The sequence below is a fragment of the Mandrillus leucophaeus genome, unplaced genomic scaffold (assembly GCF_000951045.1).
Source record: "Mandrillus leucophaeus isolate KB7577 unplaced genomic scaffold, Mleu.le_1.0 Scaffold646, whole genome shotgun sequence".
In the NCBI taxonomy this organism is placed as follows: Eukaryota; Metazoa; Chordata; class Mammalia; order Primates; family Cercopithecidae; genus Mandrillus; species Mandrillus leucophaeus.
This window is the reverse complement of record NW_012106986.1, coordinates 251987-269615: the sequence shown is the minus strand read 5'-3', so window position 1 is coordinate 269615 and position 17629 is coordinate 251987. Positions and strand designations below refer to the sequence as shown.

Sequence of the window (17629 nt, the reverse complement as noted above, 5' to 3'; positions counted from 1 at the left end):
GCCTTCTCCTCTCCCTTACATCCTGTTTTCATCCTAGATCGTCTTACCATCCCTCATTCAACACACTTCTCATTCTGTGGCCACTATGTGCCCAAGGTGTGTGCCAGGCACTAAGGATACAGTCATGAATAAAACCAGACATGGTCCTTTCCCTCATGGAACTTTCAGTCTAGTGGGGGAGGCAGACCTATATTAAACAGTAAAACCATAGCTGTGATGGATACTAAGAAGGACTATGGGGTTGATAATTATTGGGGCATTTGGCCTTGTCAGGGAGGTCAGGGAAGCCTTCCCTAAGATAGCGATGCTTGTCAGGATATGAAGGATGACTAAGAATTAACATGGCAAGAAGGGAATAAAGCATGTTTCTGAAAGAGGGAACAGCATGTGCAAAGGCCATGGAGTTGGAGGGGGAAATGTCAAGTGTGGAAAGTAGGTGGAGACTAGATTGGGACAGGTCTTATAGGCCACGTTAAAGTTTTGTCTTTGTGTTGAGAGCCATTGAAGCAGGAGAGTGATATCATAAGGCTGTGATCTAACAAGCTCCTCTGACCCCATTGTGCAGAATGGTTTGGGTAAGGACACTTACAGATTCAAGGAAACCATCTAGGAGGCTGGACCATAGTCTCATTGAGAAACTGGGATGGTGGTATCTAAGATGGAGATGACATCAACTATTTGAGAGATGTCTGAAGTTAGATCAATAAATTGTGACGATGGACTGGACATGAGGGTTTGGGAAGAGGGATATGTCTTGGATGACTCAGGTCTCAAGCTTGCAGCTAGGCAGAATGGTACCATTTGCTGAAAGAAGCAGGTTCAGAAGGGGACTTGGGCTTAGAGAAGGGGGGTCATGAGTTTGAATTTAGACAAATTGTGTTTGAAAAGCTGCCTTAGTCCATTTGGGCTGCTATAACAAAATACCATAAGCCGGGTGGCTGATAAACAACAGACATTTATTTCTCACAGTTCTGGAGGCTAGGAACTCTCCAAGATCAGGGCACCAGTAGATTTGCTGTCTGGTGAGAGTCTGCTTCCTGATAGACGGCACCCTCTATGTCCTGACATGGCTGAAGGGGCAAAGGAGCTTTCTTGGGTCTCTTTCATAAGGACACTAATTTCATTCATGAGAGCTCCACCTTCATGACCTAATCACCTCCCAAAGGGGGCCCCGCCTCCTAACCCATCACCATGGGGGCTAGAATTTTAACAGATGAGTTTTAGGTGGACACAAACATTCAGACCATAGCAGAGGCCTTGGAGAATGGCTGTGAAAGACAGTATTAGGGGAGGGTTGTTGGATCTACAGACTGGGAATTCAGGGCAGGGATCTGGGCCGGGAATGTATGTAGAAGATCATTGTTGTATAGATGATTGTTAAAAACATGGACTGGATGAGGTCCCTTAAGGAGAGAGGATGCAGAGGGAAGAAAAGAGGACCTAAGGCTGATCTTTGAGGGACAAAAACATGATGAAGAGTGGAGAGGAGAGACCAAACAAGTAGAAAACCAACATTTATGCTGCCAAGAGTACAAATAAGATAAAGACAGAAGCAATTCGGTGGATTTAGAAGCAAGGAGGCCCTTGGGAATCAATAAGCCTTGTTCCAGTGGAGTGAAGCATCTCCCAGCCAGATTGCATTCTATAGGGAAGAGCAGGGTAAGGAATAGGAACATGAGTACTTGAATATAAACATTCTTTTTGAGAAATTTAACTCTGAAGAAGAGGAGAAAATTATGTTAATAGCTGGAGGAGGAGAGGGCAAAAGATGTACATGGTGTGTGTTTAATAAAAAGACCTTTTATTTATGTATATATTGCTTGTTTAAAATTTATTGAAACATATTTTTATTATTCTGTTTGAAATATTTTCTTTTTTTTTTTTTTTTTTGAAATGGCCTCTGTCACCCAGGCTGGAGTGCAGTGGCGTGATCTCTGCTCACTGCAACCTCCATCTCCCAGGCTCAAGCGATTCTCCTGCCTCAGCCTCTGGAGAAGTGGGACCTACAGGCATGCGCCACCACGCCTGGCTACTTTTTTTTATATATTTTTAGTAGAGACGGGGTTTCACCTTGTTCGCCAGGCTGATCTCGAACTCCTGACCTCAAGTGATCCGCCCACTTCACTCAAGTGATCCGCCCACCTTGGCCTCGAAAAGTGCTAGGATTACCAGCGTGAACCACCACAGCCAGCCCATTAGAAATATTTTCTAGTTTCTCTTGTGATTTCTTCTTTGACCCATAGATTATTAAAAAGTATGTTTTACTATGCACGGTGGCTCACACCTGTAAATCCCAGCACTTTGGGAGGCTGAGGTGGGTGGATCACCTGAGGCCAGGAGTTCAAGACCAGTCTGGCCAACGTGGCAGAACCCCATCTCTACTAAAAATACAAAAATTAGCCAGGCATGGTGGTGAGTGCCTGTAATCTCAACTACTTGGGAGACTGAGGTGGGAGAATCTCTTGAACCTGGAAGGCAGAGGCTGCAGTGAGCCAAGATCATGCCACTGCACTCCAGCCTGGGTGACAAAACGAGACTCTGTCTCAAAAACAAACAAACAAAAAGAGTATGCTGTTTAATTTCCACAGATTTTGGGTTTGTAAAAATATCTTGTAATTATTAATTTGTAACTGAATTCCTCTATAAAACGTCTAACATTTCTCTCTAGGGAGAGAAATCTCCATGATGTTGGGTTAGGCAAAGACCTCTTAGAATTGGCACTTGAGGCATTATCCTTCCTTAAAGAACAAAAATTGATAAATTGGACTTTGTCAGAATTAAAAATGTTTGTTCTTCAAAAAGCGTTATTAGGAAAATAAGAATCCAGGCCACAAACTGGGAGAAAATAATTTTCAAATCATATATCTAACAAAGGACTTGTATCTAGAATATATAAAGAATTCTTACGATTCAATAATAGACAAACAGCCCAGTCACAAAATGAGCAAAGGACTTGAATAGACATTTTACCAAAGAAGGTATAAGATGGCTAAGTACATTTGCATTTGTATACCTTCTTTGGTAAAATGTCTGTTATAAACTAAAGTTAGTGGCTGATTAATACTCAACATTATTAATCATCTGGGAAATGCAAGTCAAAACCAAAATGAAATACTACTTCACACTCACCAGGATGGCTATAATAGTAAGAGAGGCAATAGGCAATGTAGGAAAGGACATGTGGGGGAAAGGGAATCTTCCCACATTGCTGGTAGAAAGATAATATGGTACATTTGGGAGCATAGTTTGGCAATTTCTTCAAGGGCTAAACGTCGATTACCATGGAACCTAGCAATTCCACTCCTAGATACATACACAAGAGAAAGGAAAACATGTTCACATAAAAACTTACATGCAAGTGTTTACAGCAGTATTATAATAACTATAAATTAGAATTAATTCAGATGTCTATCACCTGACAAGTGGAGAAAGCATGTATATCCATACGATTCCTCAGTAAAAAGGAATGGAGTACTGATAACATGCCACAACCCAGATGAATCGGAAAACTATTATGCTAAGTAAAAGAAGCCAAAAGTAAAAGGCTACATACTGTATGACTCCATTTCTATGAAATGTTCAGAAAAGGCAAATCCATACAGACAGTAGGTTACTGGTTGCCTAGAGCTGAGGGTGGGAATGGAAAGTGACTGTTAAGTGGGCATAGGGTTTCTCTTGGAGCTGATGGACATGTTCTGAAACTAACTTGAATGATGGCTGCACAGTCTTCTTAAATGTATTTAGACTTATTTTATGGCCCAGCACAGGGATATATCTTGGTGAACATACCTTTGGAATTTTAGGCTTTAATATCCTCTCTCTGGCTACTTGTTTCTATGTACCAAACTCTCATGCCTACCAACCTCACTCTTAAATCTTTTTTTTTTTTTTTCTGAGACAGAGTCTTGCTCTTGTCACCCAGGCTGGAGTGCAGTGGCACAATCTCGGTTCACTGCAACCTCCGCCTCCCGGGTTCAAGTGATCCTCCTGCCTCAGCCTCTCGAGTAGCTGGGATTACAGGCACCCGCCACCACACCTGGCTGATTTTTGTGTTTTTAGTAGAGAAGGGGTTTCACCGTGTTGGCCAGGCTGGTCTTGAAATCCTGACCTCATGATCCGCCCAACTCGGCCTCCCAAAGTGCTGGGATTACAGGCGTGAACCACTGCACCCAGCCTTAAATCTTATTAATGACCTGAAACATTCCACCATTAAGGCCGCAGTTCTTCCTCTACCAAGCCTAGGCCTTACCACAATCTTTTTTTTTTTTTTTTTTTTTTTTTAAGTAAGACTGAGTTTCGTTCTTGTTGCCCAGACTGGAGTACAATGGCGCAATCGCGGCTCACTGCAACCTCCGCCTCCCAGGTTCAAGCGATTCTCCTGCCTAGCCTCCCGAGTAGCTGGGATTACAGGCATGCGCCACCACGCCCAGCTAATTTTGTGTTTTTAGCAGTGACGGGGTTTCTCCATGTTGGTCAGGCCGGTCTCAAACTCCCAATGTCAGGTGATCCACCCACCTCAGCCTCCCATAGTGCTGGGATTACAGGCGTGAGCCACTGCGCCCGGCCACCGTGATCTTTTTTTGAGAGCCATCAGTCCGCCTCCCGCCTTGCCCCTTTGCCTTTCTACTCTGCCTCCTTCATTCCTCCTCCATGTAGATCCACTGCTGGCATCTCTGCTGGTTCACCAGTCACTGAGCACAGCTGAGGGGCTTCTTAGTGCATTCATCGTGGCTACCATCCCCTCATTGTTGCCAGCCTCCAGAAGCCCTCAGATTTGCTCAGCAGTCCTTGGTCTCTCTCTGCTCCTTTGCCCCACTGGCCTTTTCAACCTTCACCACCCTCCTAAAGCCACCTGAAGACCTCATCCTCCTTGACTGCTATCAGGTGTAACTCCTTTGTTCCCTCAGCTTCCTGTCAGACTTATCTCTCTGCCTCCACCCTCATTTCCTGCCCAGTGGTATCTAGGAGGAAGTCTGAGTTCTGAATCCCCTCCCCACTGTCTTCCTCCAGGCCAAGACCCTGTTCTCATATTTCCCCTACCTGCATTTTGTCAGCCCTTTCCATCTTTCTGCCAAGTCCCATTTTTCAGCCAAAAAGTGGTAACTAGGAGCTCTAGGACCTAAAAACAAAGACCTCCCTGGATCTTCCCCCTTTAGCTAGCAAGCATGTTCTTGTTCCCTCGATCCCTCGATCCCTCTTTTTCTCCCCTCCTAATGCAGTAGAGACAAATGGAAAAGTGTAGGACATGTTGGAGGTCAGAGGGAGGTTCATCTTGATCAAATCATAAAGGTGTCACATGCAAGAGTTACTGACCCAGGAGTTCTGCTCAACACTTTATAGACACTATCTCCATAGCCATCAAAAGAGGCTCCTGTGGTAGATGGATCATTATCTCCAGTTTGCAGATGAGTAGCTGGAGGCTTAGAGAGCTAAGTAACTTGTAGGAGGTACAGAAGTGCTCAGTGGCACAGGTACCTGAGCCCCATGTGAAAAAGCAGGTGGTATTGAGAACCAGTGAGAAACTCGTAGTCATTATCGAGGCTGGGGCTCTTTACTTATTTGATCAGTCTGATGAACGCTCTGCATCTCCAGGCTTGAAAGTACATCTCCACACAGTATTTGTGAATGTGTCAAAGGGTTCAGACCCCCAAAAGCCCATCTAATCCATATGTCCACTCGAAAACTTGTACACAAGTATTCATTGCACCATTATCCATAATTTCCATAAGGCGGAAACAGCCCAAATGTGCATCAACTGAGGAATCAATAAACAAAATGTACTACATTCATACAATGCAATATGATTCGGCAATAAAAAGAAATGAAGTATTGATACATGTTACAACATGGAAGAATTTTGAAAACATTGGGCTAATGAAAGACACCCGTCACAAAGGACTGTATGTTGCATGATTCCATTTACATGAAATGTCCAGAACAGGCAAATTCATGTAGACAGGAAGATCTGTGACTGCCTAGAGCAGGGAAAAGAGAGTGTTGGTCGGATGGGAAGAGAATGTTAAAGGGTACAGGGCTTCTTAATGGAGTGATGAAATGTTCTAAAATTGACCGTGGTCATGGTTGTGCAGCTCTGTAGTATACTAAAAACTGCTGAATTGTATGGTATATGAATTCTAGGTCAATAATGTCACACACACACACACACAAAGGCCCATCCAAGAAGTTTGTGGCCTTTGGAGTGAATGGGTGTGAAGGTCCAAGGGTACGCACACGTCCTACCTAACACAGGACTGATGTGGTTTCTGCTTTCGGTGTACAGAGGTCCCTGCTGCCGAGGACAGTCCCAGGCCAGCTCTGGGGCTTCTAAATAATCAACCACCTCAGAACAGGCAGATCGCACTCCCACACTGAGTGCTAAGCTCTGACATTTGAAAGGATGAACACATAGCACATAGTTTGAATGCAGGGAGCTGGCCGTTGTGGTGGGGGGTGGACAAAATGATCCCTGAAGCCCCAGCTGTTTCTAAGGCTGTGCACTAACCCCCACATCCTTCATCAGGAGAGGCCCTTGTCAAAGCCCCTGGCACAGGACTCTCTGCTCTTCCTATTCATTTCACTGTAAAGAAACTACCTTGATTTAGAGGGCAAAGTCACTGATAAGGGTGATTCATGAGATTAAAAAAATCACTTTTGTTTACACTGGCTTTACTTGAGTCAGATGTGGCTTTCTGGTTAATGCCAAATGTGAATGAATATCAACTGGGACTTCAGTAGAAAGGGGTCAGGCATGTTCTGCTCTGTCCAGGAGACACAGGGCAACGCTTTGACCTCACTGAGTTCTTATCTGATGAGAAAGTCCCTTAGATAGGAAGCGTTCTCCTCCAGTGCTTTCCGCGATGTGTCCTGTATGCCAGTGGTCCCCAACCTTGTTGTTATCAGGGACTAGTTTTGTGGAAGACACTTTTTCCATGGGCTGTGGGGGGTAAGAGGGGACGGGAATGGTTTTGGGATGAAACTGTTCCACCTCAGATCATCAAGCATTAGTTAGATTCTCATAAAGAGGGCACAGCCTACATCCCTCATGTGCACAGTTCACAATAGGGTTCCTGCTCCTATGAGAATCTAATGCTGCTGTCCATCTGACAGGAGGTGGTGCTCAGGCAGTAATGCTCGCTCACCTCTCACTGTGTGGCCTGGTTCCTAACAGGCCGCAGCCAGTCTGTGGCCTGGGGTTTGGGGACCCCTGCTATATGCCAAACCTGAAATGTCATGTCCTGCCAGCACAGCAGTGCTTCTGCTATTTACCTCTCTTTCAGATGGGTGTGGATAAGTCTCATGTCAATATCCTATGCAGCCTTCCAGCCTTTAACATTTTGTGGTAGGTTTAGGTGCATGACAGAGCATGGTAGTGAGTGGGATAGTGTCCCATTTTTCCTCAACCAAAATTATGCTTTGAAGAGCCAAGAATCAAAATAGAACACTGATCAAAAGTAATTCTGTATTTTAAAGATAAATTATCCCACCTTCAAGATGTAAAATAATTATGAAATAAAACAATGTACAATAAATAGCTGAAAGAAATTCCTTCTTGTAACTATTTGTTACATCTTGCTTTTGAAATTTTCTGGCTGATGCGATGGCTCACACCTGTAATCCTAGCCCTTTGGGAGACCGAGGTGGTAGGATCACTTGAGCTCGGGGGTTTGAGACCAGCCTGGGCAACTTAATGAGACCTCATCTCTACAAAAATTTATTTTTAATTAGCTGGGCCTGGTGGCACGCACCCATAGTCCCAGCTACCTGGTGGGAGATGGGAGGATTGCTTGAGCCGAGAAAGTCTAGGCTGCAGTGAGACACGATGATGCCACCAAAGAGTATGTAAAACTTTTAAAACCTTATCCATGTTAGTCACTTGGTCTCAATCCATTTGGAGAGATAGAGGTATAGACAGAGCCCAAGAGAATTATGAGTCTGTAAGAGATCTGTAAACCATGCAGTTGGGCCTTGGAGAGGAGGAAATTGTAAGTGCCTAAGATTGCCGGGAAAGGTCTGGTCCACCTAGTGGGAAGGCCATTTTGTGCAGAGGGACTGACATTTTTCAAGGGAATAGTATAATAAGAAATATATTTGGTCTTCGTCCCTGGTTCCAGGGCCCTAAAACCCTTGGCATTTTCTGAGTGGTAGGAGTGTCTTTTGTTATTTGTAACTAGCCCCTTTCAGTCACACCTGGGTTTATGCTAATGAGGCGACTTAGGATGGCGCCCCAGATAACTCTAGGATAGTTATGGGGCATGGTGGCACCTGCAGTCCCAGCTACCCAGTGAGAGGTGGGAGGATCGCTTCTCCTGACTTGCGTGCCCAAACTTCTCCTGGTGTTCCTTCCTCTCTTTGTTCCTTCTCAGGCTTCTCTCTCAGCTTCTATGTTGCAGTCCTCAGGACTTGGTCCTGGGCTCTCTTCTTACACTTTTGGGGGATGTCGTTCTCACAGATGTGCTGGACATGCTCACGTTTCCTTTTCCAGCTCCGCTCTTACAAGACTCTGGAGCCCACCTTTGGGGGCCTCATAGGCACCTCCAGCCTGATAGGTATAAAACAGAACTCTCTCCCTGTTACCCCTGAAAGCTGCTCTTCTGCTGGAGAAGTGGTCCAGGGAGAAGGAACAGAGCCAGACTTGAGTGTGGCAGTAGGGAGGGAGGGCGGTCCAGATTCAGGAAATAATAACAGTACCAGCCACATCTGCTGTGCTGGCCACTGTACTGAGTGCTCACAGGTGTCTTCTCAGCCAGCTGTTCTCAGCCGTCCTGAGAAAGGCACAGACATGGCTGAGGAATCCCCGATGGGATTTGGTGATTGATCAGTGAAAGCAGAACTAAGTAGTGGATGGCTCTACTATTTTTAAATTGAGTTTTTAAACGTCACTCACTTTCCTGAAAAGTAGCGTGCTTAGGCACCTTCTGACCATGGAGATGTGTATCAGTTAGCTTCTGCTGCATAACGAGTCACCCAAAACTTAGTGGATTCAAACAGCAGCAGTTTATTTGGTTCACTATTTTAAGTATTGGCAGACCAAGTGGTGGTTTTGCTGGTCTCAGCTGGGCATGACCACCTAGGTGTCAGCCATCTGTCAGCTGAGGCAACAGAGAAGATGAGACCACGTCTCTTTCATCATCCAGCAAGCTAGCCTGGGCTTGTTCACATAGCGACTGAGCCGTGCTCAAAGAAAGAATGCAAATGCTCAAGGCATCTTAAGGCCCAAGTCAGGATTCACATGTTGCTTCTTCCACGTTGTTTGGCCAAAATATGTCACTAGACCAGCCAGATCCAAGGAATGGAGAAACATATTGTACTCCTTTTTTTTTTTTTTTTTTTTTGAGATGGAGTCTCACTCTGTCGCCCAAGCTGGAGTGCGGTGACGCAATCTCAGCTCATTGCAACCTCTCCCTTCCAGGTTCAAGTGATTCTTCTGCCTCAGCCTCCTCAGTAGCTGGGATTACAGGCATGTGCCACCACACCTGGCTGATTTTTGTATTTTTAGTAGAGTTGGAGTTTCACCATGTAGGCCAGGCTAGTCTGGAACTCCCAACCTCAGGTGATCCACCCACCTTGGCCTCCCAAAGTGCTGGGATTACAGGAGGGAGCCACCATGCCCAGACAGATTCTACTTCTTGATAGACGGAACCACTAAGAATTGGGGCCATCTTTTCAATATGCCACAGGTCTTAACACTATTGGACCCTACTTTCATCCTAAATTTAATATGCTTGTTAAACTTCTTTTTTATCTAATTTGTAATTACGCTTACATCCTACAAGACCCACTATTTCCATCTAATTCACTGTTTCCAATCACAAGTCCCGTGAACTTTGAAACTAGACCATCAGACTTCTCTCAACAAATATTATATTAATTTAGTAACAAAACTTCTTAGAACTTTTGTAAATGAGTAAATAGGCTAGAAGTGAAAGAAGGTCTCCTACAATTTTTAGGTTGTGAACTTTAGAAAAAGTATGACATAAGGCAGTAGTTTTTGCTTATCGGTTCCTAGCTTGGTTCCAGATATGTGAGGTGGTTTGACGACTGTTGTTAGGTGAGCATTATATTAAAAAACGTCTAGCAATGGTGGAACTGTTGGGAGTTGAGAAGGAAAAAGAATTTTTATTTGGGATTTGATGAGAAGTGATCTATGTTTTATGCTATTATTGTATGCATTTGATGGCTTCAGTTCTGTTTGGATCTGTCCCAAAATATAGAGAAACCATAAAGTTATTTAACTTTATTACTCTAAGACTGAGGAGGAAGCTGCAGAGCCCTTTGGGGTTCTGAAGGAAGGGGAGAATTAATCTTCTCCTGTGTATTTCAGTGAGATCTATTTAACATCTTATTTCTAAGCAAGCCCTGTGAGAGGCTTTTACCTTTTTTCTTTTCAATTGTCCTCTTTTTCTTCTCTTTCTCCCAGGTGAGCATCACAGTGATCCATGAGCTGTGTGTGTGAGAGCATTTAACTTTGGGAACTAACTGGACCTTTGTCTTTTCCATTTTAAGTCCTGCAAGTGTGTACATGTTTTCTTTCAGAGAGTGACAAAGGCAGCATCCACCCTAAGCTTATTGTTGCTTTTAAAGTCACTCCCAAAAATTTTTGGAAAATTTTAAACTACAACTGAAAACAATAGTGAGACCGGGCACAGAGGCTCACACCTGTAATCCCAGCACTTTGGGAGGTGAAAGCAGGAGGATCACTTGAGGCCAGGAGTTGGAGACAAGCCTGGGCAACATAGTGAGATTCTATGTCTATTTTAAAAAATGGTTTTTAAGTTAGCTGGCCATGATGGCTAACAACAACACGTGCTGGCCTCCCCCCGACAAATAGTTTCACACCTGTAGTCCCAGCGACTCGGGAGGCTGACACAGGAGGATCGCTTGAGTCCAAGAATTCGAGGCTGCAGTGAGCTATGATAGTGCGGCTGCAGTCCAGTCTGAGTGACACAGTGAGACCCTGTCTCAGAAGAGAGGGAGGGAGGGGAAGGAAGGAAACAAAACTTTTGTTTTAAATTCCATTTATCCAGATAGTTTAAAACAGACAGACAAACACATGAATCTGTCTGATCAACAAAAAAGTAGGTCAGGCATTTCCAGGAACCTCACATTTATGAAACTATTATTATTGCCTTGGTGATTACAGCAAAGGGTGGGGAATCTGCCAGGGTCAAGCCATGGTCAGAGAAAGTCACTTTGTCATGGAACTATTTTAACTGAGACTGCCTTAGGCAGCCCCGGAAACCACTGGTGTTCACTGTATAAATGCTTGGCCCCCACGAGACTAACTTCATTAAGAGTGTATCAACTTTTAGATCATATTCAGCAACACGTGCATACCTCCCCACCAGAAATAATTGCAAAAGCATAACTTTTTAAAGAGAAATAAAGATCAATGTATATATTTTTTAAATAGAATTTTTAAAGTTAAATTATATTAATGTGTTTTTCATTGGTTCTAATCAAGGAGGGAAGGCAAATGTTTTTCTTTGAGTGAACAATATTCTTTAAAACTCTTAAACTGGGAGCAGAGGAATGTGAAGAATTCTTTCAGAAGGGCTTCACGTCACCTCTTCAGTGAATCTTTTCTTGGCAAAATTATCAACAAGTATCACCAGCCATGAGTGCTACTAAGTGTATATTGAGTATCACTCTCTTGCGTGTGGAGAATCTCGCCTCAAACAAAATGGACAAAGCCTTTCCCTTCCTAAAGCCTGTGTTATAGCTGGAAATAGCTCCTAAACTAGTCATCAAACAGAAGATATGAATTTCAAATCATGATAATAACTAGAAGAAAAAGAAAAAATTAAAGGATAGTGAGTGACTTGGAATGGAAAACCCAGCATTAAGGAGGAGGATCGTGGCCCTACCTGAGTGATGAGAAGGCTTCAGGTCAAGGTGAATAGTGTTCGCGCATGGTGACGAGCTGATGCCTAAGTGAGACTAACTTAAAGTAATTGGGGAGCTGTGTGTGGTGGTGCACATCTGAAGACCCAGCTTCTTGGGAAGCTGAGGCAGGAGGCCGTATTGTGCTAGAATTGTGCCTGTAATAGCGACTGGACTCCAACATAGCCCGAGAGAGAGAGAGAGAAGAAAGGAAAGAAAGAAAAGTAGTGGAGAGTGGAGTGAGCAAGGGGGAGTGCGGCAGAGACAAGGAGGAAAGGATGAAGGTATGAGCTGTGGACCACAGGAAGGAGGTTAGAAACAGAAATGTGTGAAAAGCATCCTATTTTCACTTTGGCAGCTATGCAGAGCCTAGATTCTAGAGTTAATAGAGTCAGGAGACTATGAGGAAGCCGCAGCAGTCTAAGACAACATTGATTTATGACTTGCTCTGGAAGTCAGGCTGCGAGGATGGAGAGAAATGGAGAGATCATGGTCTAATGATGAAGTCACTAGGATCTCACCATACCTTAGCGCTGTAGTCCAGTGCAGTAGCTTCTTATGTAACATTGTTTTTGTTTTGTTTTGTTTTGTTTTGTTTTGTTTTTTTCAAACTGAGTCTTGCTCTATCTCCAGACTGGAGTGCAGTGGTGCGATCTCAGCTCACTGCAACCTCCACCTCCCAGGTTCAAGCAATTCCCCTGCCTCAGCCTCCTGAGTAGCTAGGATTACAGGCACCTGCCACCATGCCTGGCTAATTTTTATACTTTTAGTAGAGACAGGATTTCACCATGTTGGCCAGGCTGGTCTCAAACTCCTGACCCCAAGTGTTTTGCCCACCTTGGCTTCCCAAAGTACTGGGATTATAGACGTGAGCCACCACGCCTGGCCTTGCATAATATTCTTTATAAGAATGTTCATTTTTGCTGGGCATGGTGGCTAACGCCTGTAATCCCAGCACTTTGGGAGGCCGAGGCAGGCAGATCACAAGGTCAGGAGATCAAGACCATCCTGGCGAACACGGTGAAACCCTGTCTCTACTAAAAATACAAAAAATTAGCCGGGCGTGGTGGCGGGCGCCTGTAGTCCCAGCTACTCAGGAGGCTGAGGCAGGAGAATGGTGTGAACCCGGGAGGCGGAGGTTGCAGTGAGCCGAGATGGCGCCACCTTACTCCAGCCTGGGCGACAGAGCCAGACTTTGTCTCAAAAAAAAAAAAAAAAAAAAAAAAGAATGTTCATTTTTAACCACATATGAAAATTCAATTCCTCCTTCACACTTTTTTAAAAAATAGCTACTCTTTACAGTATCACTAAAATTGGACACAGGCATATCCCATGACCCAGCAATTCCATTCCTAGCATTGCCCTCCTGTAAGAAACATGTGCATGGCCAGGCGTCGTGGCTCACGCCTGTAATCCCAGCACTTTGGGAGGCTGAGGTGGGAGGATCACTTGAGACCAGGAGTTTGAGACCAGCCTGGGCAACATGGCGAAACGCCATCTCTAAAAAAAATACAAAAATGAGCCAGGCACGGTGGGACATACCCATAGTCCCAGCTATGTGGGAGGTTAAGGTGGGAGGTTGACACTAGTGAGCCTTGATGGTGCCACTGCATTCTAACCTGGGTGTCTGGAGTGAGACCTTGCCTCAAAAAGGAAAAAAAAAAAGAAGAAGAAAAAAGCCAGGCTTGGTGGCTCATGCCTGTAATCCGAATACTTTGGGAGGCCGAGGTGGGCGGATCTCTTGAGGCCAAGAGTCGGAGACCAGCCTGGGCAACACGGCATGGTGGTGCACGCCTGTATTCCCAGCTACTCAGGAGGCGGAGGAACAAGAAGCTCTTGAACTTGGGAGGTAGAGGCTGCAGTGAGCCAGGAGTGCACCACTGCACCCAGAGCAATGGTTGCTGCTTCCCTCCACCTTCCCGATCTCAAGCGAGGGCCCCTTCTGACCAACACTTACCCAGAACCATCCAGGGAAGGGGATCCAGGGAAAACAATTCCCAGCTTACCTACCAGGTGCACAGTCCACCCAGCGAATGAGGGCCCATCTCTTGGATGCTTATGAAATGGAACTTGAGGTTTGAGAAAGGACCAAACCTCCACTCTGATCACCTGCTATTTGGTCAGGAGTTGACTTGGCCTGTGTCCTGAGCATAGCATGAAGCCTGTAGTCATGCGTGCCATTCCTCGGGTGCTGCTCACGAAGACCTCCCACTTCTCTGTCTTCCCCCTTGACCGCAAAAGTAAAGTGCTACTGTTCTCTAATACTGCAAAAACAAGGCACCGGCAGATTTTAAGCTGATAAAAACCTGGTAAAGCTGTCATTGTATATACCTTTTAGGATGGAATGAGATAACATATCCCAGCGTAAAAACAAGAGTGAAATAGTTCTGAGAACTGTGAAACTGTCGTCCTCTTTCTAAATGACTTAATCCAACAGACAGGTGGTTTTTAATCACGGACCCCCTTCTTTTGTAGGCATGTGAACACCAATATCTTTTCACTTTAATCATGTAAGGAGTGCTACTACTTACAGGCCATGCACTGTTCCTTCATCATCATTGTCCCCAATGACTGGTATGAAAAATTCAGTTGAGACCTGTCCAAGGTCAGACAGCTAGTAAGTGGCAGGACGCAGATATGAACCCAGGTAGGAAATTCAGAAGGATCTAAAATAAAGGGGACACTTGGAGGCTGAAAAATACCCAAACATAAGAAGACTGAGGATCCCTGGGGTGAGCAGCAGCAGTAGTGTTGCAGAACGTGATGAGGATTAGGGCTCAGCAGGTGTCAGCCATGGCTGGGCCTCCTCCAGGCTGTCTCCTAGGATATCTGGGCCATTGCGGGTTGCAGTTTCTTTCCTGCCTCCCTCCCTTCTTCCATTCCTCTTTCCTCTTCCTTCTCCCTTTATGTTTTCTTTTCCTCTCCCAGATTTTCTCTTTCTTTTGCATATATGTGATCTCCCCTTCTTCACTTTCTTTCTTTGTAATAGAATATTCCATCTATTTAGCCAACTATTGATCCTTGCCTTTAGCTTTGAGCAATTTTTTATTTTTTCTTGAGACGCAGTCTTGCTCTGTCACCACCCAGGCTAGAGTACAGTGGCGCAATCCCAGCCCGCTGCAACGTCTGCCTCCCTGGGTTCAAGTGATTCTCTTGCCCCAGGCTCCTGAGTAACTGGGTTTACAGGCATGTGCCACCACACCCGGCTAACTTTTGTATTTTTAGTAGAGACGGGTTTTCACCATGTTGGCCAGGCTGGTCTCGAACTCCTGACCTCAGGTGATCTGCCCGCCTTGGCCTCCCAAAGTGCTGGGATTACAGGCATGAACGACTGCACTCAGCCCCTTTAAGCAAATTTTAGCACATACAGAGAGGCTGTGTAGACAAAGCTAAACATGGTCCCTGTTTTTTAGGAGTTTATCCTCCACTTTCAGTTTTGTTATGGGAAGCAGCTTCCCCTACTCACAGAGATTGTTTCTGCGGCCTATAGCATCACCTCTGCTCCTGAACCAAACATGGAATCCACACCCTAACTCTGAGGGGGCCTGTAAGAGTCATTAAAACATAGCAGTAACGTAGATACCCAACTGGATGAGCCTCTTCCTCTCCCTCACCCAAACCCCGTATCCCTCTTGAGGGGCTGTTTTGGGGACCACTCCTGGTACCTGTCTGACCTCAGGATGCAGGCCCTGGAGTCCTATGTGCCCTGTGTTCACCGGGTGTGCAGCAGATAGTCAGGTCAAGACCTGCCTCTAGGAAAAGAGAATGAAGAAGGAAAAGATCTATTTAAGGAAGCAGTTCAGCAGTTGTCTTCTGTGTACAGAAAAGTCAGGGAGAGGCTGGTCTGTGGGGACAGGCAGCACCCTGGAACCGGGATGAAATTCAGAAACTTCCACACTGTTCTCTGGTACTGACATCTGTGGCCACTGAAGTCTGTCAGAGGGACCAAACCTGTATTTTCCTGAAGCAGGGGTGGGTCTTTGGGGCAAGTTTTTGTTATCCCCCATCCACCTTGTTCCCACCTTGGCCAGTTATCTCAGCAGGAAGCTGAAACCAAGGCTGGCATGGGCCTGGCTGTCAGCCCCGCCTTTCTGGGGGCATTTCTTTCCTCCATTGCTGCTGACCCGCCCTACATCAGGGCCCCCACCTTCCTCAGGGCTTTCGCTGCATCTGGGCTTGATGGTTTTGTCTCTCTCTGTCTCTCCAGGGCCAGGTCTGGATTAATGGCTTTAACCTTGGCCGCTATTGGCCAGCCCGGGGCCCTCAGTTGACCTTGTTTGTGCCCCAGCACATCCTGATGACCTCAGCCCCAAACACCATCACCGTGCTGGAACTGGAGCGGGCACCCTGCAGCAGTGATGGTCCAGAACTGTGTGCTGTGGAGTTCGTGGACAGGCCAGTTATTGGCTCATCTCAGATCTACGATCATCTCTCCAAACCTGTTGAGCAAAGACTCATGGCCCCACCCCCCCAAAAAACAAAGATTCATGGCTGGAGCATGTATGATGATGAAAGCCTGTGACTGAGGGATTCTACTCTGAATGTACCTCCCAGATCCTCCCTGTCATGCCACATTGCACTGATTGGAGTGTGGAATTGGAAAAGGAATTTCGGATGTGGATTTTCACCTGAGGTTTCCCTGCATCCCTGCAGTGCCAAAGCCCCATCTTCAGGGACCACCTGGAATGTGTGAGGGGCTAACAGCACAGTAACGTGCATACATGTCTGCAGGGCTGGAATGGGAGCTTTAAAGGTGGTAGTGATTTGTATTTTGGAAGAATCATGTTGCCTTTTTGTTAAATAAAATCTGTACTCAAATGATAATGTCACTGTTTTTAATGTGCAGGTATTAAATTATATGGTCTGACTTAAATCATAACTAGACTTGAGTGGGCTGAATAAACCACTTCACTAACTTGAAGTTCAAAAGGATGGAAAATAGTCTTTGTTTGATCTGCGGACTGCTGCTTTTCTGATCGTTATTTGGCTTGCTTTTGGATTAGATAACCGACAAATACAGCTCAAAACAATTATGCAAACAATCTAAGTGATTAACAGTTGCACAGTGTACGTAGTATGGTGTATCTATATAGAAGCATAGTATTTTAGCCACTAAAACGGTGAGAGATCTATACTTATATGCAAATGTCCTGATACATGAAAAAACAGATTACCTTAAATTGGATCCCATTTTGTGCGTTTCAACATAAGAACTTCGCATATTCACACAGTACAGGCCTATACACATATCAGTAGTTAGGCATGCACGTGTGCGTGTGCTGTGTATGTGCACAGATAGGAAGGGACATGGTGTTTCTGATATTCCCGTCCTGACATGGAACAGTAGCTTTCATTTGTCAAGGACTTGTTCTATGCCATGCACAGTTCTGAGGGTGTGTTTAACTCACTTGCCCCTCACAAGAACACTGAGGAATATACTGTCATCCTGCCAGTTTACCAGATCTCACAGATGTACGTGGCAAGACAGGGTTTGAGCCCAGGTAGTCTGGCTCTAGTGTCTGGGTATATATTGCATACACAGAATATTAATACATGCTTGTGTTGCACAAGAAAGGTTAGGAACAACTTTAAAATGTTCATATAATTATATCTGGATGGTAAGTATTTGAGAGATTGCTTGCTTTTTCTTATCTGTATTTTTAATTATATACCAAGAATATGTAATTTTTTTTTTTTTTTTTTTGAGGCTGGGTCTTGCTCTGTTGCCCGGGCTGAAGCGCAATGGCAC

General features: G+C 45.1%; 1 protein-coding gene across 1 annotated transcript in view; it reads left to right on the top strand.

The window, feature by feature from the left end:
- GLB1 (galactosidase, beta 1) overlaps nt 1–16701 on the top strand; it is a 121413-nt gene extending 104712 nt beyond the window's left edge. Inside the window, 2 exon segments of the mRNA XM_012001012.1 lie at nt 16088–16349; nt 16352–16701. Coding sequence (XP_011856402.1) covers nt 16088–16349; nt 16352–16386 — 297 coding nt within the window. The 3' untranslated portion in view covers nt 16387–16701.
- Nucleotides 16702–17629: the final 928 nt, after the last annotated feature.